Raw genomic sequence first — 27,200 nt, 5'->3', positions numbered from 1 at the left:
ATAGGATATTACACTATCCAGATTCTATGAAGCACCTGCTCTTTAGCTTATGTGAAGCAGCTACAGTATGCACCTCTATCCATTTCCTCTTGGAAGGAATTGCTCATTTCCATCAACGCTCTTGTCCCCTTGACATTTAGAAAATAGTGATTGTCTTGCTGTATACCGCTTTCCTGCTACAAAAAGAAAGGAAGGAGAGAAAAAAAAAAAAAGCGCAATCTGCTCCTAGCAGACAGATGTACGGGGCACCCTGCTGTGTTTTCAGCACACTCCTATCACATCCCTGCCCTAATATATATAGCGGTTATAAATTAGCCAATTTTCAGTGCACAGGCACAAGGTTGTCTGCTGAATACCCAGTGATGTGAGAGAAGAACACCGGGTTGGGATACCGCTGCTGTGCATGTAAATCTCTACACTACATTAGGTAGAGGACTGAAAAGTTTTATAGCCAACTGGAACAAAGGCCAAAAGCGTTCATGGGCTGAGAATAATAAAATACCCACTGCAGCTAGAATAATGTGAACAGCAACCACTACAAGGCATGAGCCTTCTCCCAGACGTCTTATTCACGTGTACTGGAGATTCTTTCAAAGGACGAGCTAGAAAGGGGAAGGGATGCCGGATAACATATTTCATCTTAAGACCCATTATGCTCTTCACACTTCTACCTGAATGGCTTGGTTAACGTCTCCGCAGCCATTACAGGGTCATCTGGCATGTGCACTACTTGTAGATACCTTGGGAGGAGACAAACAAAAGCACTCCACTTGCAATTTCCTTGTGAAACATTTGCGCTAATTAGGAGATATTAGTAACGTGGAACAGTCAACACCATGGAAACAGGCGACCATGTGCTGACATCTGCAAGAAGGCCTATCATCAGTAATCTGCCGCTGTTACAGCCCAAACAAACCATCTCTGCTCCGAGAGATGCAACTAACCAAGCTCACTGGAATATACAGCAGGAGCCCTGACACAGAGGAGGAGACTTCTCTACAGAACAGTGTCAGCTTATTGTTAGGCTTAGTGGCCAGAATGAACACTGCAAGATGTCCAGATTATTTTATAGTACAGATAGTAACAAGAAAAAAGAAAATACTAAAAATTCATAAAAAACAAACGCTCAAAATGAAAACTTCGTTCAAACAATAGGTCCACATCTGATGACTCAAAGTAACAGAAACTTACTGTCTCTTTGTTGGGAAGCAATTCTTTTCTAATTCTGAAGAAGTTCTTGCCATACTGTCTTAATCCTTTAATGAACCGTTTCTGTAGCAAACACAAGAGACACTTGTCAATAAAGTTTAAAAAAAATTTTGGTCACAATATCAATGTCAATCCCCTTCTCCCTGTTGGGAATGCCTTAACACTTGGCTGATCTGAGCATGCATGTGTTTGGGGGGAGTGTTGGGGTTTGACAGGAAAAGCTGTCGGATGACAGCTAAGGTGTATGAACAGTGTAAGGTAATCAATTTTCTTTTTTTCATTTTTGGTTCTTATTCTGTTTTCTGTACATAAATATGGAGGCAGCCATCTTGCCTAGGCTGCTATTAACAGCATCCAGAGACATGCTTTACAGCAGCTACACAGCCCATGGCATTGGTAGTCTAGAGATATTTATTGCCCATTACAGAGTTTAGTTTGCACACTAAGTGACCTGTGTACGGACGGAGAGGAGAGAAGCTGTGTACATCACCTATTGTGAATGGTGAGTCCTGTGCTATCTACATATGGATGTTGCCCGTCATTGTAATCCTGTTTGTAATCCTGTTGGTGGGAAGTGATCCTTACAGAATATGACATGTCAGCTTATTATAAGGTTTAGTGGTCAGAGGGAAAATGGTTTTAGTTTTTTTTTCTTGTTTTTATTATGTTGGATAATTTAAATAAAAATTTTAGGAATAAAAAAAAAAAATCTTGATTTAAACAAGATGCCAGTGAAATAAAAAACCACAAGCATGAAAAAATTCCATTGTGCGGATTATTGGGGGTTGGGATTCTTATTCCGAACAAACCCTTTAAGACATTCTATGACAGTAAAAGTAGTTAAATAAGAGGTAGTATTGGTATTGAATAGAACGCTGATTTTCCAGTCTCTAGGAAGCCAAAGAAGTGGTTAAGATATACAACCCTAGTATTACTGAAAGGGTTTCCAAAACTGACATAGGTAACACGATCTGATTCTATTTTCGAGGGAAGACATAAACCTGCCATCACCTCAGCTCCATCCAAGACTTCTAAGAGCCTTATCATGTTTTATAGACTGTGGCATCTTATCTGGCTTTTAATGTGTGATCTGCCTGTATTCTGCTGAGAGGCCAGAGCGCAGATTTATTCTGCCAGGTGGATCCATGTGTCCTTATAAACCGGAGGCAGCTGCCTCTGACTGTTCCTTTTATAGGTGTGTTATAAATGGCTTCTTTTCTGTGCAAAGTAGCCTAAACATCTTATATTACGTGGGCAACATGGCGGTGTGCCGGTTTTCATCAAAGATACCAGTGCAGTCTTACCACTTCATCTTCTGTCCAGCACTTCTCTATCAGTTTGGGAACGGGCTTCTTCACCAGACGTTGTAATGCCTTCCCGGCATCATAGTTGCTTTCATGTAGCTAGAAAAACACAAGAAAAAGAGTAGAATTACACCAGACCCTATACTAAACAAATTGTATTATGGCCTAACATTCTCTGCTTTTACTGCTTTTGACTGGAAATCACTACATTAATAATAGCATTTATTATAATAGTGAACATGTGCTATTCAATGGAGTCCCCAAATATTATCCATATGGGAAGAAGGCAACCACACAGACCACTAGTGATTCCACATCTGCTGGATGTAATATGGGGTCCAATCTATCCAGTATTTTCCTTTCGATCACCAGAAAAACTCCATAGATCCCCTAGTCGTGCCCAATGTGGGTGATAGGCATCAGAGCTAGGCACGTATAGTATCACAGTGTGCAGAAGCTGAGCCGTGCACAGCACACGCCATCAGCCGCCACCTCTGCTTTTAGAACCCAGACAGGATACATTTCTAGCACTTCAGAGCAGCGGCTCACAGACTGCCATGTTTTTCCTCAGAAATCCCCCTTTCTCCCCCCCCCCCCCGAACTACACTCAGCCAAGCTCCACTGGCCAAAAACAGAGCGGAGAACATGCCTCCCCGATCCCTGGAGTCAAATGACAGATCACGAAAGGAAAGTAAACACCAACCTCTTCCCGCTTTTTTTTTATTTTTACAGTTTGCAAATAGATCAACACCATGTAGAGTTCCAGTTTATCCCCCAATACAATGCAAATATATGTATCAGGGTGTTCTACCAACCCCTCCCTATTACAAGCGAGCCCCTGCTCCAGTCACTTCTGCATATCTGGTCCAGGAGAGTCCAGGGAGAAGGAGTCATGGGTGAGAAGATCACGAATGAAACATGTGCCCCGCACACTAGTGTGGAATCAGGCTGGGTTCACACTACGTTTTTGCAATCCGTTTCTTCCATCCGTTTTTTGCAAAAAAGCATGTGTGTGCGTCCGTTTTGATCCATTTTTCCATTGAATTCCATTATAAAAAAAAAAGGATCAGTTTTCTTTAACGGACACAAAAATAGGGTTGACTACTTTTTTGTGTACGTTAAAAAAAAAACGGATCCTTTGGATCAGTTTTTCTTAATAATGGAATTCAATGGAAAGACTGATCAAAGCGGATGCACACACATGCATCAGTTTTGTTTTTCAAAAAACAGATGGAAAAAACTGATTACAAAAACGTACTGTGAACCCAGCCTAACATAGGGAGATTGATGTTGGTTTAACAAGTGTACTATAAGGTGAAAGAGCTGCATGGACGATGGCTGGATTGTTCGTTGGAGATTTACTTATTTGTTGGCGGAACATCCTTTTATTGCATAATGTGACGTGTGGCTGACAAATAAGGATGACAGGGTGATTAGCCAATGAATGGGTGTTTGCTTGTTGATCAGCTGACTGCCGGGCCTGTGCTTATTGGCTGATAATTGCCCTGTATAATAAGGTCCTAATTGCTACTTTAGGGTGGGATATTTGCATGTACCTAATTTGCTTTGATCAGTGGTCTACAGGTAAATGTGACCACCACAACCTCCTGATGCAAACGGTGTGCCCAGACTAACCCTGCAGTCAGCTCCGAGCAGGTACCATCATGTACAATATGCCATCCGCCGCCGGTGTGATCTCACCATTTCCTTTTTTAGTGACACAGCTGGAAGGCTCCTTGGTTTCATAATGAACTCCATTCCCCGTCTCTCACATCTCCACACGGCGCTGCATTCTAATTTATATCTTCAATTACAGTGCATATTCTGTAGATACCTTTCCTGTTTCTAAGCTGAATGGGGGTAGGAGAAGGCGGCTCTGGCAACCTGTGCTTCTATAATGACTCATTACATTGCCACTTCCACACAATATAAAAGGGACTTCGGACCTGCTTAGCCTCACCGATAGCAGACAGAAATGTCCATATTTCAAGATTTAGTCAATGCATAGGAATAAATTCGGTTAAGATGAAGAAAATTACATTCCATGGTTTGGGGGGGAGGAAGGGGCTTAGTTCTGCATCTCTGAGTTTATGATCTGTTATCATATAATAAGTGCAATGTGATAGATGGACTAGGAATATGCTACCATAATGTCTATTCTAGAGGGCAGGGACCTGTCCAGCGCTCAAAGATGTGTATTAATGAGGCATATTACAGCAAAAATACAAAAATAGTATGTATTGCATTCACCAAGGGGTCCAAAGAACAAGCACCTGACCGAGCAGAAATTGTCCATTAGGTTTTCCTTATACTGTATATGGCAGACACAGATTGGTGCCGATCACATCAGTCCCTGGCTTATTAATACACTAATATTACTAGCATATATTTTAAGAGGAAGCAAGATACCCAGATGTTGTTCAATGTGCAATCTCAATCCTAAATCTCTGAGCCACAATGCTGCCCTATGGTGGGGGATAGAACTGCAAGGTCAGATAATTCAATGCCTTTATATTGGTTTATCAGCTACTGACCTACTCGTCATTGAAAAGACCCTAAAGCTGAAAATGAACAGAGAGGAGCGGGCATCTCTTGGGACGTCAACTGCTCGGCCTTATATTTAGAAGGGTTTATTTTACACGGTTGCCGCCCACATTCTTATCCGGAGACGTAAAGGGATACGGCACGCCACAAATAGCAAGACACAAGGACACCCTGAAAGGCCCAGTAAGTGCTACATTCCCATGGATCACGACATCTTATCGGCTCGGTGGGTGCCCCCTTGCTCGTCTCTGCACACCTCTACTTCACCGCGTCTGTGCAAGAAACATTAAATCACTGCACTAGCGCTGCTGATAGCAGGTGCTGCTGTTATTGCAGAAATAAAGCCCCAGATTGTCAAGTCTGATTTATAGCAGGGATGGAAACCTTATTGAATTTCCATAATAATAAATGACACTGCTCATCCAGGGCTCCTTTATATCTCCCAGGGCTGCATATAACTACCTGGGAAAACCAGAAGCAACAACAAAGAGCAAGGCTGTACAAAGAGCCCGCTGACATACATACATACAAGACCTTCACTCTCTATTTTTATAGTGCTGACATATTCAGCAATGCTGTACACAGAATGCGCTCTTTATATCAATGTCCGAGCAGGAGTCTCATATCCACTATAATGGGCCCACGATACATATGAAGGTCAAATGAACTACAATATTTTTAGATTGTAAGGCAGATATATGAAGACTACTTTCCAAATGAAATGGAAGCTGGGTAGGAATCTATTCTGAAAAATATGAACTCAGTATCACATAGTAGAAATTTATACATCAATCTATATAACGCATGCACGGAGTAGGCTGTCTCTGTAACGCATGCACGGAGTAGGCTGTCTCTGTAACGCATGCACGGAGTAGGCTGTCTCTGTAACGCATGCACGGAGTAGGCTGTCTCTGTAACGCATGCACGGAGTAGGCTGTCTCTGTAACGCATGCACGGAGTAGGCTGTCTCTGTAACGCATGCACGGAGTAGGCTGTCTCTGTAACGCATGCACGGAGTAGGCTGTCTCTGTAACGCATGCACGGAGTAGGCTGTCTCTGTAACGCATGCACGGAGTAGGCTGTCTCTGTAACGCATGCACGGAGTAGGCTGTCTCTGTAACGCATGCACGGAGTAGGCTGTCTCTGTAACGCATGCACGGAGTAGGCTGTCTCTGTAACGCATGCACGGAGTAGGCTGTCTCTGTAACGCATGCACGGAGTAGGCTGTCTCTGTAACGCATGCACGGAGTAGGCTGTCTCTGTAACGCATGCACGGAGTAGGCTGTCTCTGTAACGCATGCACGGAGTAGGCTGTCTCTGTAACGCATGCACGGAGTAGGCTGTCTCTGTAACGCATGCACGGAGTAGGCTGTCTCTGTAACGCATGCACGGAGTAGGCTGTCTCTGTAACGCATGCACGGAGTAGGCTGTCTCTGTAACGCATGCACGGAGTAGGCTGTCTCTGTAACGCATGCACGGAGTAGGCTGTCTCTGTAACGCATGCACGGAGTAGGCTGTCTCTGTAACGCATGCACGGAGTAGGCTGTCTCTGTAACGCATGCACAGAGTAGGCTGTCTATGTAACGCATGCACAGAGTAGGCTGTCTATGTAAGGCATGCATAGACTAGGCTGTCTATATACTGCATGAACTGACTAGGCTGTCTAAATACTGCATGCACGGACTAGGATGTCTATGTAACACATGCACGGACTAGGCTGTCTATATAATGCATGCACAGAGTAGGCTGTCTATATAATGCATGCACAGAGTAGGCTGTCTATATAATGCATGCACAGAGTAGGCTGTCTATATAATGCATGCACAGAGTAGGCTGTCTATATAATGCATGCACAGAGTAGGCTGTCTATATAATGCATGCACAGAGTAGGCTGTCTATATAATGCATGCACAGAGTAGGCTGTCTATATAATGCATGCACAGAGTAGGCTGTCTATATAATGCATGCACAGAGTAGGATGTCTATGTAACGCATGCACAGAGTAGGCTGTCTATGTAACGCATGCATAGACTAGGCTGTCTATATAATGCATGCAGTGACTAGGCTGTCTATGTAGAGCATGCATGGAATAGGTCAGTATTGTAGCCCTAGGATTTGGCTTGTAGAAAGGGGTCCCCAAGAGGCCCTGTTTATGTGCCTTAAAAAGGGTTTTTCCTAATAAAATCATGAATTATCTATCCACAGAGTCCCTGTAAATGAGTGGCATTTCACTTGCATGATTGCTACTATTCACTTCTATAGGACTGACAGAGACTGCAGAGTACAAACAGAGTCAGTCCCACAAAAGTGAGCAGCACCCATGGAACCATTTCTCTTGAAATCACTGGGGGACTGGCAGCCAGACCCACATGGTCACACATTTATGCTCCAATTCAAGGGTTGTCTCACAGAATAGATTATAAAGGATGAAATACCTTTATAGGCAAAAAGATACATACTTAAGCCTCTGTAGGAATATTCAGTAATCAATGGCTTTTTAATGGAAGATCCAGATCTAACTAATTTCTAGAAGTGTATTTTGTCCCATATATCCATCAAGCACATCAGTCGTACATCTAGGGCAAAGTACCCTGTAAGGCGTGTTGTCTTCATGTACAGCCCATAAGAGCAGCTTAGTAGCAGGAGGCGGATGGCTAGCTTTGATGTATAAACTTACTAGCAGATCTGACAGCTATAATGAGTTCCACCAAATACAAACACATCCTGTGATGCCTTATAATGGAGACGTGTAACCTGGGGCTCTCTGGCTGTTATACTGCTGTGAGGCCTTCCAGCACCAAAGCTGCAGGTTGTCTAAGCCTGCCTTACTGGAACACGGTAAAATCACATACGGGTGACTACAGGATCTGGTATTACCCATACAGCAAAATCCACTCCATCTGCATAATGCACCAGGTATAAAAAACAAATAATGTTCAGATACAAGAGAGCAGATGACTAATATTTATCCATCAATAGCGGCCTCCGCCTCCTGTATATGGGAGCATTCTGCAGTGTGATTCATCTACCTGTCAATGAACACAATTGTCATATATCTGCTGTAATCATCAGACGGCTGGAAATCACTTACAGTACCTCCCCGGTGATTCGGGAAGCTTTTACAACTGCACACGGTGCCAGGATAATGCCGCACACACCCTGCAGTCTATCCCTGCTTTTCTGGGTTAAAGCGCTATGTTGCATAAATGTTCAAAGAACACATCAGACACTGAAAACTCTAATGTTGAGCATCCATTATAAAATAAAGCACAACAACATTGTGTGCTAGAAAACTGTATGATTCAGAATTCCAATGGCTGTGTGTGTGTGTGTGTGTATGTGTGTGTGTGTGTGTGTATATAATATATATAATATATAATATATATATATATATATATATATATATATATATATATATATATATATATACACATACACACACACTCGTACATATATATACGTACATACATACACACACATATCTCATAACAATCCTATGGATTTTCTCAGTATATACATGTATAATTGGGAATGCTCACGACTACCACTTACTGTGTTAAGAGCGTTGAGTGTTGTGTCATCACGAGACGCAGCAACACAGCCATCTTCTGTAGATCCACCATCACACATACCCGCAAAGGCAGCCATGCTCCTGTCCAGAAAAATGCACATGTGTGAATTGAGTATATTGCTGGTTACACCCAAAAACAAGAACACATACTATAAAAGGGAGAGTTTGTTACAAACACATACCATAAAAAAAAAACAAAAAAAAAACAAAAAAAACTTCTGTCTTGCGCAATAGTTCCTACAAAGCAGCAAATGCATAGGCTGAATTTTTTTTTTTTTTTTTTTAAGATATATGTCCCAAAAAACGTCCAAGAAACACTTTTTTTGACCATTGAATTCTACTAATTTCATATGGTATTGATTTCACATTCAGTTCAAAAAAGCTGGTTTGCCAATCGCATTTGCTATTGGAAAAATTGGGAAAAAAAGGGTTATAAAATTCTTAATGCCTCCAAAAATCTCAAATTACTAGGCTCATTTAGTCTGACTTTTGTAGACTTTTGTGGAGTTACAATACTGTATGGCTCGCAGCCAAAGGATATATACATATATTTCTGATTTCTTTAAGAAATCATTTCAATGGCATTTGCAGAAAGTCATGACAGTTTTTCAGACACGGGTAATGGAATGGATGGATTGGCAGGTTAAAAATGTCTGCTACGGTCACATGTTGCAAATTTATTGCAGAAAATACGCTCCACTCAAAAGAATGGCGTCAGTTCTGCAGCTTATGCATAGTTTCTGCACAATTTTGCTCCATTTAGATAAATAGGGCAGACATTTCTGCAATGGATCAGCTGCATGTGAATATATCCTCATTGATTTGCAAGTGGGACACCACTGTGCATAGGTATAGGCTAAGGCCATTTCAAATAATAGAAAGGCCTGTGGGAAAGTAAATGGCTCACCTGGCTGCCCTGAGATACATCAGCAGATCGCAGTCATTGACACCCGGCATCCACACCAGCTCTTCATGCTGAGTGATGGGATCTCGATCAGGGGAGGGGAAGGGTTGTAGATCAGGAAGCTTGGCCTGCGGAATACAGTAGAATGTTATACACGGCACTGAATATTCTTTACAAGCAAAACTGAAAAGTTGAGCAGGTAAGAACCAAGTCAACAAATAAATGTTACCATGGCAGGTTACTGTTAAGGGATAAATAATAGATGCTCCTTAAGCCAACTAAGCGTCACATTGAAAGGTTTATTGACTGTCATTAAAAAATTCAACTGGGTCGAGTCATTTCTTAGAGACAGACATACAGCTTGATACAAACCAAAAGGAATGCATTGGCAAACCTGTAGGATCTGGCCGGCCTAACTCAACAAAATATACAAAAAAGTGCGGTGAGGCTCCAGGGAGTAAGCTCCGCCATTGCACAGATAGGAGGCGGCGGTGGTGTCGGGAGGCCTAATTAGCAGCTTAGTCATCTGCAAAGATATTAGCAGTAAGGATGGAGAGCACTTCACCGCCAACGGCTCCAGCCTCTGTAATTACTTCTTCCGGATGCAATACAAATCATACTTAAAAAGGCAATATTTATCTGGAAGCTGCCAATTACGAGGCGCGGGTTCGGGGCCTTAGGCAAGGTTTTAACGCCCACAATTAGCAGGGCAATTTCTGCAGCAAAATGGTACATGACATCAATAAAATATTGTAACTGGGCTGCTGACCATCTATGTAAAACTCTAGTAGGCTCACGTCTGATCGTTTGGCATTTGGATACCAGTGGCTGAATTTGGATGCCATAGGCCAGTGATTTTCAACCAGTGTGCCGTGGCACACTAGTGTGCCGCGACACACTAGTGTGCCGCGACACATGGTCGGGTGTGCCGCGGGGAAAGTTCCCCAAACTCTGGTGCCCCTGTGAAACAGGAGAAAACAATGGGGGAGAGAAACCTGGGGATGGGGGAGAAACAGGGGAGAGAAGCAGGGGGGAGAGAAACATGGGGATGGGGGAGAGAAACAGCAGAGAGAAGCAGGGGGGAGAGAAACATGGGGATGGGGGAGAGAAACATGGGGATCGGGAGAAACAGGGGAGAGAAGTTTGGTGGAGAGAAGCAGGGGGGAGAGAAGTATGGTGGAGAGAAGCACAGGAGAGAAGCAGGGGGGAGAGAAGCACAGGAGAGAAGCAGGGGGGAGAGAGGCACAGGAGAGAGGCACACGAGAGAGGCACACGAGAGAAGCACACGAGAGAAGCACACGAGAGAAGCACACGAGAGAAGCACACGAGAGAAGCACACGAGAGAAGCACACGAGAGAAGCACACGAGAGAAGCACACGAGAGAAGCACACGAGAGAAGCACAGGAGAGAAGCAGGGGGGAGAAGTATGGTGGAGAGAAGCACAGGGGGGAGAAGAAAACAGGCCCAGGTTTCACACTGAGTGAGTATAAATACATTTAGAATCTATATTATTAACTATATGTATAATATGTACTGTTTTAGTGTCATTTTGTGCCATTTTGGTTGGTGGTGTGCCCCGGGATTTTTTAAGTATAAAAAGTGTGCCGCGGCTCAAAAAAGGTTGAAAATCACTGCCATAGGCCACCGTTGTTCAAATGCCAAACAACTGGACAAGCATGCTTGAGTTGCACTCATATCTATTCGTTAGCCTTAACGCATACCTACAACTTTCTACCCATTAGACTGGGCATGGAGAGATGCAGGTCCATATTGGGCAATACAACTTCCAAGCAATAATACAGCACCCAACGATAGGCCTATTGCCATGAATGGAACATGCTGAATGCTGTATGGCTGCCCTGGCAACTGTATGGTCCAGTGTAGATCCAAGTCTCGCAACGGCCGATGTAAAGATGGGAAGGGTATTTTCACACTGAGCAAATACGGCGGAAATACCGCGCGTGAAATGAGAAGGCTCGCGCTCCTCCGCTGCCGCCGCTCTTTATTCACAGACGTGACATGTCACTTGTTTGAGCGGAGAGCGGCGGCTGCGGAGGAGCCTGCACTCTCCCATAAACGGGCTATGGGACACAGACAGGCGGGATTCCCCGGCGGAAAGTTCCGCCGCGGAATTCCGTCTGTTTTACTCAGTGTGAACATACCCGAAGATTCAGCAAACAGGTCCCAGGGAGGTTTGTTAATAGAGTAGCTCCTTTGTGGTGGAGAAATTAAATTCTCTTCTAATCTGTCAGCAGAATGCGAGCTAGTGTATACAGTGCAGCAGGTACTGATCATAATACAGCTTGTGTCTGCTGACAGGCTGCAGGGAACATAGAGGTGAGGTTTATTCACACATGGCAGATTTGTTGCAGAAATTTCCTTAACTATCCTATTAATATAAATGGAGCTGCCAAAAATCTATGCGCCGGAATGGAACTGATATTTCTAGAAATATCTGTAGCAAACCTGCCTTGTGTAACTATACCCTTAAAATTTCTCATTCATGCCAGTATTGTTTGCACATCATGCGAAGAGTGATTTAATATCTATCCTCTGAATAAGCCATCGAACACAGATTGGTCAATCAGCTGCTGCACAGTGATCAGGTCCAGAAGTAGCTGTAGTCACTGTGTAGTGGCCAAGTCTGGTCTGCAGTTACACAATGCTACCACTACACATTGAATGGAGCCAACTGCTTTCAGATCCTTTCACAGTGCGATTCTCAGCGGGTGGTTGTTGGTACCTTGCTGATCAGTAATTAATGGTCAATCCGGAAGGAGAGGCCATCAATATTAATTGCTAGGAAAGCACCTTTAAAGGTACAAACCCACACACCGTATACGCAGCTTATTTACTGCTGCGATACGCAGCAAATACGCAACAAACACGCAACAAATACGCAGCAGATTAGATCTTAATAACTGGACACAGCATCAAATCTGAACCACCAAATCTGCTGCGTTTTTGCTGCGTATCTGCTGTGTATACGGTGTGTGGGTTTGTACCCTTTTAAGTCTCACAGTATTGATAATGGCACAAAAAAAAAAAAAAAAAGATTTAAATAATGTACCTGATGACTTGGCCCCACACGAATCTCTCCTTGGGTGCTATTCAGCCTCCTGTAACACAAACACATTAGAGTTAGTATACAAAAGTATCTCTCACCACACATCTAATGTAATTACACTGCATATATTATAAAGATATTGGGGGGATACAAAGGAGAATCGGTAGCATTTCTTTTTCCACATGGTATATGCACGGCTATGAGTAAACAAGTTTGGATCTGTAGAGCAGGTTGCAGATTGTGGCTGTAAGATCCGCACAGAGGTGATTGAGTTCAGCGCTGGCTGCTAGCCACTGACTGTCATGCCAAGACTGGATGACCCCTGGAGACTGTGTGTCTGTACCTGCTGTATCCGGCTGAGGCCGGGGCCCTAACAATATTGCTGTATTGTGCCGGTTGTGGGGACAAATAAGTTGAAAAATCCAATAGACTCTTACATAAACCAATACATTTTCTAGGGAAAAAGATAAATATTGCAAAAACAGAAAAAAATACAAAAGCCAAAAAAATAAAAAAAAATGCATGTCTTTTTACCATTGAAGGACACATTTATAATAATATTAAAAAAAAAAAAAAAGTGACATGCTTATGTTAGATGTTATTAGTGATTTTTGACATGTGTTAAGCACTAGAGATGAGCGAACCGGGTTCGGGTCCATCCGAACCCGAACGATCAGCATTTGATTAGCTGGGGCTGCTGAACTTGGATAAAGTTCTAAGGTTGTCTGGAAAACATAAATACAGCCAATGGGGGAGATTTATCAAACATGGCGTAAAGGGAAACTGGCCCAGTTGCCCCTAGCAACCAGATTCCACCTTTCATTCCTCGCAGACTGTTTGGAAAATTAAAGGTGGCATCTGATTGGTTGCTAGGGGCGACTGAGCTAGTTTCACTTTACGCCATGTTTGATAAATCTCCCCCAATGACTATACCCATGTTTTCCACAAAGCCTTAGGGCTTTAGCCAAGTTTAGCAGCCACCGCAAATGCCGAATGTTTGGGTTCGGATGGACTGAAGCATGCTCGAGGTTCGCTCATCTCTATTTAGCTCCTAAAAATCTTTAAAGCTGTTTTTTTTTTTTTTTTAGCCTTTATGTTCATAAGTTTTTAAACAGAAATGTGCCTAAAAATAGAAAAAAAAAAAACCCCAAACATTGCATCAACTAGAGAATTGAAGGCTATGGACCCAAATGTGACCAATGCGATTTGCATATCTGAATAACAGGAAGTCATTTAAAAAATTTGCAAAAATAAATAATATTTTTCATATTTTTTTTCCACTTCAAAATAATTATCCGATCTGTGACAAACTGGATTGGAGACACTTTTATGCACGCCAGATGAGATATTTATATATATATATATATATATATATATATATATATATATATATATATATATATATATATATATATATATATAAGAGACCAGGGCGCCATCTTTTCTTGCGATGACGATAATTTGAGGGTACGTATACAAGCACTGGTATCTAGTAGACAATATAGGATTGCTCTCCCAGCTGTAAGGACTGTGCAATGAGACGGCGCGGCGTGGTATAATAGCAGTCACGCTGAGAGACTACAGCTCTCTGCAGGGGGACAGTACCATCACAGTGCATGCCGCCACCGAGCCCCGAGTGTGATCTAATGTCAGTGCGAGGGCTTTAATGTAACTGCTTCAAACGCCAGCCAGCGCCATTCCTGGTGTTGTGATCCAGAGACGGAGGTTTATTCCCTGCCAGGAAGGTGTTAATTCTAGACTCCTGGACTATATAATTTCTACAGGAAAAAAAAAAAAAAAAATTGCAGAAAGACACAAAAGAAACTGATCTATCAAAGCCGTCTCCATGGCAACAACTTAATATTTCGGCCCTCTTCAGCTGCGGCGAATTACATAAAATGACAAGATCTTCCCTTTGAAAAAATGCTGGTTGCTATGGAAACGCTGTGCTCACTGAGGTAAACACGCGCCGGACAGAGAGGCGCTGGGGAAGTGAAATGGCAGGAGGAGGTGTAGCGGTGGCACAGACCCTGGTAGTACAGAGACACAAGCCGTGTAACCCGCCAGCCCCCTGCCCAAGCGTCACAATGGCCTCCGCACTCCCTGTGCTCCTCAAAGGGAAAAAACCTGCACGGGCATTCACCACTGTCTTGTCGCTGCATGATCGGAGGGACGACCTTCCCAGCAGGAAATTTACATTTTCTTCTGTATTTTAGAAACACACCGCGCTGACATGACCCAGGCCTACAATTCCTATCACAAAGCCAGGTTATACTACCACCTCACACATGTAAATAACCTGGTGTAGCTGTGTCCGGCTGACTTGTTATTTTACATGGAGCTTGCCATCCCCCCCTCAGTCAGCGTACACCTATCCACACCACAAATCTGCAGCAAACGGTGTGGAATTGGTGTCGGTGTGTGGATGCGGGGGGGGGGGAGTAAACAATTTTGAAAACCACAGATCTATATTTAGTGGCTTTCATCTTTCACCACGGGCAGCATGACAACAGGTACATGCAGCAGAATAGTGGGACACCATCATTTACTATGACCGTTTCAGTGTAAATTTTAGTGCCACGGCATCCTGCTGTCCGTACCTGGTTTCATACACTCTGTGGTTTGGGCAGCATGAAAGGTTTTTTTTTTTTTTTTTTTTAGCAAACCTGCATGAAAAATCCACAGCAAATCCTAAGGGTGCATTCACACAGTATTCATGCTGTATGTCCCAGGTATACATTAGTATCCAAATAAAAAAAAAAAAGGGGGATGACAATGGCAGGTCCATACACCTAAATGGCCCAAACAGTCAGTTTTTTCACATGTGCAGTTTATTTTATTGTACTGAACAGCGTAGTCCACTGCACTACTAACTACAGGGCTCATGCAGCTGTGCGCTATGGTATAGGTCAGAATTTCTTTTCTCATGGGATACGGATGTATACCTGGGATGCATAGCATACTCAACCATCAACAATATGTATAAGTGGCTACAACTGGTGCCACTTATTTTGTATCTAAATACTATGGGTATTGATTTTCTAGAGAATTATCAAACGGGACGGTCCACAGTCTTATTCCAGACTTTTATCGGAAAGAATCAATGACAAATTATTGGCATTAGATTTGAAGTTCGGCAACTCAACTCATGAGCCAACCATGCAGCCAAATCCATAGTTACCTCCTAGAAATCTGCAGTATGACAAGTATATAATAGCTGGTATAACAATAGCATCATCTAACAGTGTGCAGTCTCAGGAGACATCACAGAACGCAGGCAGGCAAAAACTTAGCTGGGACCAAATTTATTCCCCTGAAGTTGATGCAGTTCATTGCTTGGCTCCTGGACTGGTCCAACCAATATGTGAATTGTTCATTCATAAATTTACAATTTGGTTCTTCTTGCTGATTCTCTTACTAAAGCTTAGCATCAATATACCACACCCATATAAAAGGTGAAAATCTTTTTCTTTCAAATCAACTGGTTTTAGAAAGTTATATAAATTTGCAATTTACTTCTATTTAAAAATCTCAAGTCTTTCCATACTTATCAGCTGCTGTATGTCCCGCAGGAAGTGGTGTATTCTTTTCAGTCTGACACAGTGTTCTCTGCTGCCATCTCTGTGCGAGATAGGAACTGTCCAGAGCAGTAGCAAATCCCCATAGATAACCTCTCCTGCTCTGGACAGTTCCAGATGTCAGCAGAGAGCACTGTGTCAAACTGGAAAGAAAACATTTCCTGCAGGACATACAGCAGCTGATAAGTACTGGAATAATTGAGATTTTTAAACAGAAGTAAAATCTACAAATATAAATCTATATAACTTTCTGAAACCAGTTAATATGAAAGAAAAATATTTTTACTGGATAACCCCTTTCATGCTAGACAACAGATAAATGCACAAAGAGAAAGAGCAGCCTGACTGGAGCCTCCCTACTCACCTGCAGTGTTAATCAGAAACTCACAAAAATACATTAGCCCAAATCCTCCCAAATTATTAGACAGTCAAAGAACTAATAATGTAAAAAAAATTAATAATAATAATTAGGGTGCGTTCACACCTACAGGATCTGCAGCAGATTTGATGCTGTGTTCAGTTATTTAAATGAAATCTGCTGCAGAAAATCAGCTGCAGATCCTGTAGGTGTGGACGCACCATTAAACAACATAAGAGGGGCAATATGTGACACCACTAGCCTCAAGCTATCCCTCCAGCCAATGGGCAGAGATTGTAGAAGAAACATTTCTTTCAATACTAAATGTTTCACAAGTCAACAAACCACCATGTGACAACTCCTGATGGCACAGGCCGCTTCACTTATCAGGGAACCTGTCATCACCTTCATACTTCCTGGGCCTGGAGTCACGGCTTCTCCCTGCCCCACTAGCCGTGACTGATAGATCGCTGCCCACACCAAAAGGAGGAGAAACGTGTGGCCGGTGGGGCAAGGAGAAGCCAGAGAGACTGGTGGCTTAGGAAGAATGAATCTACAGGTCAGTATTTTTTGGATTATTTGGAGCTACAGGAAAAAAGAACCATATTCCAAAGGAATTGTACAAATTGACATCATTAGGGAAAGTCCTTAACTATGGTAGAGTGCAGCAATGACTGTCCATGAGACCCACAATACATACCGGAAAAAGATTCTGTTGCGTTTGCAGTTTTAAAAATTAGAAAACTACCCTCTAAGTGGACTTAGGCCTAATTCCCACGGTCCATGAAGACGGATGATGTGCTATGGAATGGAGTTTGGAGCTCCTGGCATCATCATTTATTATGATGCCGAGAGCTCCGCAACTGTTTATATCTTCATGCTACTGTACTGGTGGTAAACTATATAATGGGAAAACTACCTCCATAATATAACAAGTCATATATGAAATAGGAAGCATACCTAGGGCCCTTTAAACATCTATGGGTAGGTCTACATGACACTGATCTCTCTGATGCAAAGTAACAAACATAGTAACATCCTCATGTAGGACATGGTTAAAAAAATAAACAAAAAAAACGGCTGTGAACTGCAACAAACCACTGTATGGAATTTAAAATTTACACGGTGCATCTACTTATCTATTCTGATGAGATTACCGCCCAATTTCATCCACGGACAGTAGCTTCAGTATTTCTATACCCTATGGGTGCCATTTTATCAGTGCAATTTTGAGTAAATAATACAAGGCCCTTTAAATGTGCAAGCTCCTGTGGTCACCAACATTTAGGGTAAATGTCATATACTGTGGACTACATGCACCCAAAAAATCCACCTACTGCCGTGCCAATGAAGCAGATGAGATTGGGTTCACACATGGTATTTTGGATCAGTACTTTTAGCCAAAACTAGGAGTAAAAACTATAATGGAAAAATTTCCATCTTTTTCCTGGTCTTGGTTTAAGATGCTGATCAAATTACAGTTTGTGAACGCAGCCTGAGGAATTTCATCCACATACAAGAAAATAAACTAAATAAAAAAGTAAAAAAAATTACAGAACTGTGGACTTTTAAACCCATAGTCTGTCAAATTATTGTGCTGCAGATTTGTTAGAGATTTACTTTTTAATTTCCCGCTTACGCATTGGTAAATCCCGAAAAAAATCTGCTTGATTTACCGCTATAAATTTACCTGTGGATTTTCAGAAGCATTTCTGTCCCGTATGAAAGAGTCTTGATAGAGATTATTTTTATATTGTCCCATATAATAGAATAGGAGATGTAACAGAGCACAAGTATGACAGCCGTTCATCAACATAGTCAGATCTTGAAAAAGATATATATTAGAAATAACACAATAAAAACAGCTATGGATAGGAAATATATATATATATATATATATATATATATATATATATATATATATATATATATATATAATCTTTCTTTTGCTAATAAGCAGCCGTTTTTGGCCAACACTCTACACAAATGCCAGGTCTACCATGTACCAGGGGGAGATTTACATACGGCACCCTTCCTTTTACCTTGGGAGTATTTTATTTTTATTTTGGACTATATCAGCAGGTTAGACAAACTTCGTTTCCATCTCCATTGCATGTATAAAAGTAACTTTATAGATCAGCCCAACCTGTGGCACTTCAGGTATTGCAAAACTCTAACCACCAATAGCTGTCCTGCCATGATGGGAGTTGTAGTTTTTCACTGGAATGGGGGGGGAAGTGACTTGAAAAGGAAGATACCACAGCGCCGCCACATAATGCCGAATAAATATTCGTTTACCTGTACACAAAAATTGGAATTCTTGCACAAGTATAAGACAGCATGATAAAAAAAAAAAAAAAAAGAGTTGGGGGGGGGGGGGGGGGGGGGAGAATAATGACAACTAGTGCCAAACTTCTGGGAGTTATTTTCACTGACGTCAATGCCTGCTCATCTTCCTCGGAGCCCGGCACAGTCTTGTTGACAGCCCAATCTTATTCCTATTATACTGTCTGCCTTCATTTACATTTTATAAAATTTTATTTGTAAACTTTAAAATTGTTAACAGATTGTTTTTTTTTATTTACAACTTTTTGAAAAATAGGTAAATATTTTTGAAAACATTATTTAAAAATAAACAGAAAAATGTAAAGAGTTTTTTAAATTTTTTTATTTACTAGCTTCTGTTAAAAAACAAATATAAAATTTTAAATATTATAAAATACCGGCAAATGAGGGCATGGTTGTCACAATGACAGCGCGTGAGGAGCTGCGGTGAAGCATGGGGGAATCGGCGCAGATTAGGTGGATTATTTGCTTTTTAACTTCCAGCCCATTATCATAATAATTCCCATCATTAGCCCGGGGAACGTAGACTTCTCAATCAAGACAAAAGTTCCACCCACAGCTGTAGGCAGCCAATGACTCTCCAACTCCAACCCTCCCGAAAACATTATCTAAACAGTCACTGCAGGCCCAAAACATTACACCAAAGGAGCCACATAGCCAGCCGTGCAGCCTCCGGAGCAGCTCCTGGCTCTACAGCAACCGGCGGCAGACAGAATACTTCTCACAGCCCCTTCTAGAAAGCCGAGACGGAGATGCACCACACCAAGTCAGGGCTGTAAGAGGTTAACATAGCTCTGCAGGAAGCGACGGGGAGAACCGGAGAGGTGGTGGTGGGGAAAAAAAATGCACAGAACGTTTGGCACGGAGCGTACCTGACACGGTTATGCTGCTCACAGGTAAACAAGCAGAACGGCTGCAGCCATCATCATGTACAGCCTTGCAGTGACATGCAATATTAATAAAACAGGGGCAGCAAACAGTCCATGGTAAACATTGCACAAGCCTGGAGAAGAAGAAGCAGCAGTGCGGGAGGCCGGGGATGTCATGTTCCTACCTGCAGGGGCTGAACAGGTCATCCATCACTAGCACAGATGCTGCTGGCTCTGCCTGGATCCCTCAGCCTGCAGTTCCTGCTCTAAACTCTCCCCTTTTTCTTACTCTAACTACTCAAAATGGTGGCACATGCAGTCAGAGACCTCAGAGAGCTTTCACTGAGCTTGTGCTATGACCTCAGCCTCCACGCACAGCGCTGCAAACTTCCCCCCTCAGACTACAGGCACTGAGCATGTGCTGTGACCCCCTCCTGCTCGTTTCTGGTCCACTCCCCCCCTCCGCCACCCCCCCAACTCCTTTCTCGTCTTAGCCACAGACCTTCCTACAACGCAATCAATCTCAACCCTGCTGTTTCCGTAAATAAAGCAGAGTACACAGCCTCTGCTAGCACCTCTCCCTGGCATACTAAGCTTGTGTGCAAAGACAAGGCAGGGGCCCCAGCCAGGGATTGTGTGAGGGACGCTGCCTCCGGCTCCTGCTGCTGCAGCCTGCACACTGACAACTGCTGCACAGACAGAGAAGCACAGCCCCAACCCAACCAGAAGCGGCCGCGCTATTACATGCCAAACCACACTGTCACTTATAATATATATATTACAGCTAGGAATCGCATTCATTTCATGTATATAGGGAACCTGTCATCACTTTCATCCTGCCCAAGCGACAAATCATCAGGGAGGTCCCCAATGCCCTGCCAGCCCTGACTGATTGATCTTGCCCTATACCTAAACACTGATCCAGCAAGCAAGGCAAGGGACCACTTTGATGTCTACTTGTTCAGGTAGCATGAAACTCATGACAGGTTCCCTTTAAATGCCATCCAGGGTTAAAAAAAATATAGCCGTTTTCTTCTAAAAACAGCACCACCCCTGTCCTCAGGCTGTGTGTTGTATTACAACTGCAGTACCACACACAAGCTGAGGACATAGGTGGCACTGTTTCTGGGGGGGGGGGGGGGGGGGGGGGGGGGGAGGCTTAAAAAAAAAAAAAAAAAAAAAACTTGCATAAGTCCTATTAATATCCATAATGACTGCACATTATTCCACACCTATATTGCTAACCAAACATGCCGCATGTCTAACACAGCAAGCCAACACTGCCTGTACTAGCCATGCTATTAGATGTCCCTATGGAGACCACTAATAAACCCAGGAAGGGCATAGAGCGCCCCAGATTATACTGTTACCCCATGTGGCACAATGGATAGTAGATGGTTAATTATCTACAAACTTGGGAGACATGTTATTTATTCAGATTCTAGATCCGTCTAATCTGAAAGTGGATGAGAACACTCAAGATTACATTCTGAGGGATGCTTTACATAGTAGTATACACGTCATGTAGGATGAGAAGCAGGTTACTGATTCCCTGGGCTTGCAAGGTGCTATGTGAGCAGAAATGCAGTGTGCCATGTGGTTACACTAAACACTGAGCTGCTTAGAAGCTAAACATGAGGGAGAATAGACTGTAGTACTCTGTATTAACAGCAGTGGTTACACAACTTCTCACACAGCCGCCCAGAACTGTATGGGTGGCCAGAGATGAGAAGGAAGCCTTGAATTAGCTTTCAATAAGATCCTAACCAGGGAGACTGACTCACCTTGCAGGTACACTCTCCTACACAGCACACATGGTAATCCCCACCCCTCACTTCCTGTCATTTATCTGATCTAGCTTGTACTAGAGACAGAAATTACCTAGCAACATGCAGTGGACGGCAACTGCAAAGAAAAGAGACACCTAGTGGCCAAGACTTCAGAGAGTTTTTTTTCTAGGGTAAGGACTAATTTTTTTGGGGGAAATTAAAATGGGTGGTCCGGCATACTGCATTTTATAACATATTGCTACTGGTGCATATAAAACAATAAATATTCTATGCTTTCCTCTCTGAGCTCCCCTTGTGTCCTGTTGCAGTGCCGTTCGTGTCCCCAGTTGCCTGCAGAGCCACCACTTCAGAGACAAACTCATCTCGGGAGTGATGACTGACTGAGGTGGGACAGCCCTGCGGCCAATGATTGGCTGTCGATGCTAAGACAAGTTTGTCATGGAAATGGAGGCTCTGCAGTAAGCAGGGGACACCAACGGCACTGCAACAGGACATGAGGGGAGTGCAGAGAGGTAAGCATAGGATGTTTGTTGTTTTATATGCACCAGCAACAATATACTAAAAGATGCTGAATGCCAGACAATCCCTTTAAGTGATTTACAAATGTTTCAAATCATCACATGGAGGGAAGTTGTTTAAAGGGTCGTTGTTGTTTCAAAGAGATGTACCGTCCAGGGCTGTGGAGTCGGTAAGCCGCAGCTCCGACTCAGACTCCTGAATTTTATCAGGACCGACTCCGACTCCGACACACACACAGCCTGCTGCAGCCATAGCACGCGTACACACAGCCTGCTGCAGCCATAGCATACACACACCCACACAGCCTGGTGCAGCTATAGCACACACCGCTTGCTGCAGCCATAGCGCGCGCACACACACACGCACAGCCTGCTGCAGCCATGGCACGCGCACACACACAGCCTGCTGCAGCCATAGTGTGCACACACACACACAGCCTGCTGCAGCCATGGCGCACGCACACAGCCTGTTGTAGTCATAGCACACACACAAGCTGCTGCAGCCATAACACGCACACATACAGCCTGCTGCGGCCATAGCACACATACACACAGCCTGCTGCAGCCATAGTGTGCGCACACACACACACACACACACACACATCTTGCTGCAGCCATAGCGCACACACACAGCCTACTGCAGCCATAGCAAGCACACACACACACACAGCTGCAGCCATAGAACACTGAAGAAAAACACACAATCTTCTCCCAGAGAGAAAACACCACACTGAGGATAGAGGTTACAGCTACACTACTTATATCTTCTCCTCCTCATCTATATTACACAGGATATCTTCATATTACACTGCTGCTCATACACTGTCATCCAGCATTCAGGAAGAGAACAACACAGATATCACACACACACACACACACACACACACACACACACACACACACAGGACTCTTCCAGCTCAGAAACAAACTGCCAAATAGTGACTGACAACTTTTCCCCGACCACCCTTATGTAATAGGGCCAGTGTCCTATTAGAATGTTGCTCATAATATATATTCATGAGTAAAACTTGTAAAATTCATATCAAAACTCAATTCTACATTTAAATATTTTTTTTTTAAAGCTGGGAGTCGGAACATTATTTTCCGACTCCAACTCCGACTGCAGCCAAAACTAGCTCCAACTCCGACTCAGACTCAGACTCCACGACTCCGACTCCACAGCCCTGGTACCATCAGAAAAATACTTTCTGCTAGGTATTATAAAATAATCCAGAATTTTTGCAGTTTTTATTCTGGCCACTAAGCCTAACAATAATCTGACTATGATCTGTCTTTTCAGCAGTGTCCTCCTTATCAGCAAAGACAAGGTTATGGTGAGCCATGACCCTAGTAGATAAATAAGATGGGATCATGCCATTCACAATGAATGTCAATGCTCAGTCTCCCCACTCCTCTGCACAGAGTATGTCTACAAAACTCTCCAACAGAAGTCAATAGTGTTCACTCAAGTCTATTGACTCCTACATTCATGTTGTTGCAATAAATCATTTCCTACTACCATGCAGAAAGATCAGGTAATATGGCTGCCCCATAAGCTAAATATCTGGGTAACTGCACTGAAACACTGATAGAAAAAAATGGTAGTCGCGTGTTAGTTACACATCCTAACACAGCACTTCACTATTTACAATGTCAATCTTAACAATAGGAAAATACATGTAAAAATCATAAAGGAAACATAAAATACCAAGAGTAACAGTAAGAGTAGTCAATGTCTCAGAACAGGACTATAATTACTCCCCCGACCTGCTGGAGTAAGTGACATGTAAATTCCCCATCATCACTCCGCAGGACACAGGAAGCTGCCACCAATCAATCACGGAATTATCATTATAGCCAGCCAATCGATTATCGGCTGATAATTGGCCAAATACGGCTGAAGATCACTTGGTGTAATAGAGCCTTCAAAGCAAATGTACCATCAGTACATTCGCTTAAGTTTTGCACATGGCTAGAACAGTGCCGAGAAGCTAGCCCACCCTCAGTGGGAGGAAAACCCCCGCCCTTCATGATGCGGCTCCATTTCAATCAATGGAGCCGCAACATAAAGGGGCAGGGGTTTCCTCCCACTGGTGGCGGGAAGGTCCGCCTCCAGTGCTTCACCCCCAGCTGGTGCCTGAAGAAAAAAAAAAAAAAAAAAAAAAAGACAGAGGAGCCGGCTTCCTCACATTGGTGCCATTCTGTACATGTGCAAGACTTACAGCGAATATACTGATGGTACTTTCACTTTAAGCAGGAGCAAGCAAGTGCTGATCTGAGGCCGGCGTTCGCTTGCTCCTCCAGATCGGCCTGTGCAATAGGGCCTTTAGATACAGCTGCAGATCTGCATGAACATACCCTCAGGCTGGCATTACAAGCAGAAAGTGGCCGTGCAGTAGTACCCACAATATGGAGACTCTACCATTCACCATTGCAAATATGGCATTGTGTCCCTCAGTTATCGGTACAGAAATTCCACTGCAGGCTCGACAGAGTGAGATACTGGTGGCCTGTCACTGTGCTAACAAGAGACAAAGATTCTGCAGATATCTGGTCCTCCAGTAAGGAAGAATGTAGAAAATCTCATGGACTGTATGCAATCCTTCAGTGCAAGGGCTTCACGCACAGGATGGCCTTCTGGATGAGCTCTTCCAATGTGCCAAACACATTGAACCACTCAACTTGAGACATCACAGACACCTACTTTCTTCTGACAAGGGGCATTCATTTGTCTTGGAGAAACAGTAAATCAAGGCCTGAAATTGGCTCTGAAATTGCGCAACATTTGACTTTGATATTAATGATGAAATGTGGTAACCTTATTGATCAGAGGTGGAGTCCTCCAGGACGCATTAAAGGGAACAAATAATTCCAGACGGGCACATCCAGTACATGGATCATTTCTTACGTCTGCTCCAGTGTTTCCCAATTGTTTTGGAGCCTATAAATAAAGGGGAAGCGGGAAAACCGCGCCTGACAAGGGAGTGACCGAGCCGCGAAGATGCCAGATGCCACCTATAAACTTCGACAATTACACCAACAAGACCGAACAAGCCAGAGCGAAGAGCTAGTATATTTCTGGCCTGCATGGTACTGCCAAGCAATACGACACGTCCACCCTTGGCTTTTGCTTCCGCTATTCATGCAGGTATATACTTAGCTACTAAACACAGATCCACCATGAAAATACTAATGTTACAGCCTAAACACAAGCTTCTGGGCTTGATGTTTTCATTTTTCCTTATTATGTAGTACTAGGGCAGTATTGCCCAACACATGGGTTTCCAGCTGTTGCAAAACTACATCTCCCAGCATGACTAGACCTGGGATAAAATAACATTGCTGAAATCTGCACGTTTAACATGTGAATAATGGGGATTTCACCATACTAAGAGGTTAAACCACCAGGGAATATCCACATGAAGTCTGCACTATACTGGAGTTTTGCAAAATCCATAGCATGCTCAATATTTCATGTAGAAAATGTCTGGAGCATGTGGACAGCATCTGGAATACCTTATCCGCTTGCCTAGTGTTATATAATCCGTTCTGGCTTCATCCTGGGCAAATCTGCAGGTAACATCCGCAGCTTCTCCATCCTTAGTTGTCACCCTTGTCAGGGGCAGGTAACATCCGCAGCTTCTCCATCCTTAGTTCTCATCCTTGTCAGGGGCAGGTAACATCCGCAGCTTCTCCATCCTTAGTTCTCATCCTTGTCAGGGGCAGGTAACATCAGCAGCTTCTCCATCCTTAGTTCTCATCCTTGTCAGGGGCAGGTAACATCAGCAGCTTCTCCATCCTTAGTTCTCATCCTTGTCAGGGGCAGGTAACATCCACAGCTTCTCCATCCTTAGTTCTCATCCTTGTCAGGGGCAGGTAACATCCACAGCTTCTCCATCCTTAGTTGTCCCCCTTGTCAGGGGCAGGTAACATCCGCAGCTTCTCCATCCTTAGTTCTCATCCTTGTCAGGGGCAGGTAACATCAGCAGCTTCTCCATCCTTAGTTCTCATCCTTGTCAGGGGCAGGTAACATCCACAGCTTCTCCATCCTTAGTTCTCATCCTTGTCAGGGGCAGGTAACATCCACAGCTTCTCCATCCTTAGTTGTCCCCCTTGTCAGGGGCAAGTAACATCCGCAGCTTCTCCATCCTTAAGGCCCTATTCCACGGAACGATTATCGTTCGTATTCGGCCGATATCGGCCGCTACGGACGATAATCGTCCGGTGGAATAGAGTGCAACGATCAGCCGACATCGTTCATGTCGGCTGATCATTGCAGTCGCTTGTTTTTCAACATGTTGAAAAACAAGCGACTGATATAGCAGCGATCTGCTGCCGTCGCTCCGTTGAATAGGAGCATCGGCAGCAGACACTGCTATATCCTATGGGCTGCCCGGACGATCAGCGATCCCCCGGGCAGCCCCCCCCCCCCCCCCCCCGCAGCTCCCAGCCGCCCCCTCCCGCACTCACCCGCTCACTGCAGCCGCGTTGAATAGCGGCAGCGAGCGGGGAACGAGGAGCAAACGAGCGCTGAAAGCGCTCGTTTGCTCCTCTAAACGACCCCTGGAATAGGGGCATTAGGGTACTATTACACGGAACGATAATCGGCCGAATTGGCCCGATTCGGCCGATTATCGCTCCGTGTAATAAATGCAACGATCAGCCGATGACAACGATCATCGGCTGATCGTTGATATAGGTTAGACCCTATTTTCGTCGGGCGTCGACCGCGCACCGCTGCGTGTAATAGTGGTGCGTGGCCGGCGACTAACGATATACATTACCCATCCACGTTCCAGGGCTGCTCCTGCTGTCCGCTTCTCCCGGGGTCCCGCGCGCGCTCTAGCTTCACAGAGGCCTGTCAGCTGATAGGTCGCTCAGCCAATCAAAGGCCGCGGCGGTCCCGGCCTGTTATTGGCTGAGCGGCCTACCAGCTGACAGGCCGCTGTGAAGCTAGAGCACGCACGGGACCCCGGGAGAAGCGGCCGGCAGGAGCAGCCCTGGAACGTGGATGGGTAATGTATGCCAGTTTAGCAAGGGCTGCAAGGACATCGGTAACGATGTCCTTGCAGCTCTTGTTAAGCAATTATCGGGCTGTGTAATAGGCCCAGTAAACGAGCAACGATCTAGCAGATCGCTGCT

The 27,200-nt window shown here is 43.9% G+C and overlaps 1 protein-coding gene across 7 annotated transcripts in view; it reads right to left on the bottom strand.

Annotated features, from left to right (window-relative positions):
• Positions 1–27,200, bottom strand: part of RERE (arginine-glutamic acid dipeptide repeats) — a 246,486-nt gene that overhangs the window by 24,906 nt on the left and 194,380 nt on the right. For 6 of the 7 annotated variants that reach the window (XM_069948322.1, XM_069948326.1, XM_069948323.1 and 3 more), the window contains exons 7-11: positions 12,603–12,651; positions 9,536–9,660; positions 8,610–8,709; positions 2,514–2,612; positions 1,192–1,272 (exon numbers count right to left, since the gene is read on the bottom strand). In XM_069948322.1, coding sequence (XP_069804423.1) covers positions 1,192–1,272; positions 2,514–2,612; positions 8,610–8,709; positions 9,536–9,660; positions 12,603–12,651 — 454 coding nt within the window. Of the gene's footprint in view, positions 1–1,191; positions 1,273–2,513; positions 2,613–8,609; positions 8,710–9,535; positions 9,661–12,602; positions 12,652–19,935; positions 20,115–27,200 lie in introns of those variants that run through there. The other variant, XM_069948328.1, reaches the window with a different exon arrangement.

This window comes from Dendropsophus ebraccatus, chromosome 12 (genome assembly GCF_027789765.1).
Source record: "Dendropsophus ebraccatus isolate aDenEbr1 chromosome 12, aDenEbr1.pat, whole genome shotgun sequence".
In the NCBI taxonomy this organism is placed as follows: domain Eukaryota; kingdom Metazoa; phylum Chordata; class Amphibia; order Anura; family Hylidae; genus Dendropsophus; species Dendropsophus ebraccatus.
This window is presented reverse-complemented; position numbering and strand designations above follow the sequence as displayed.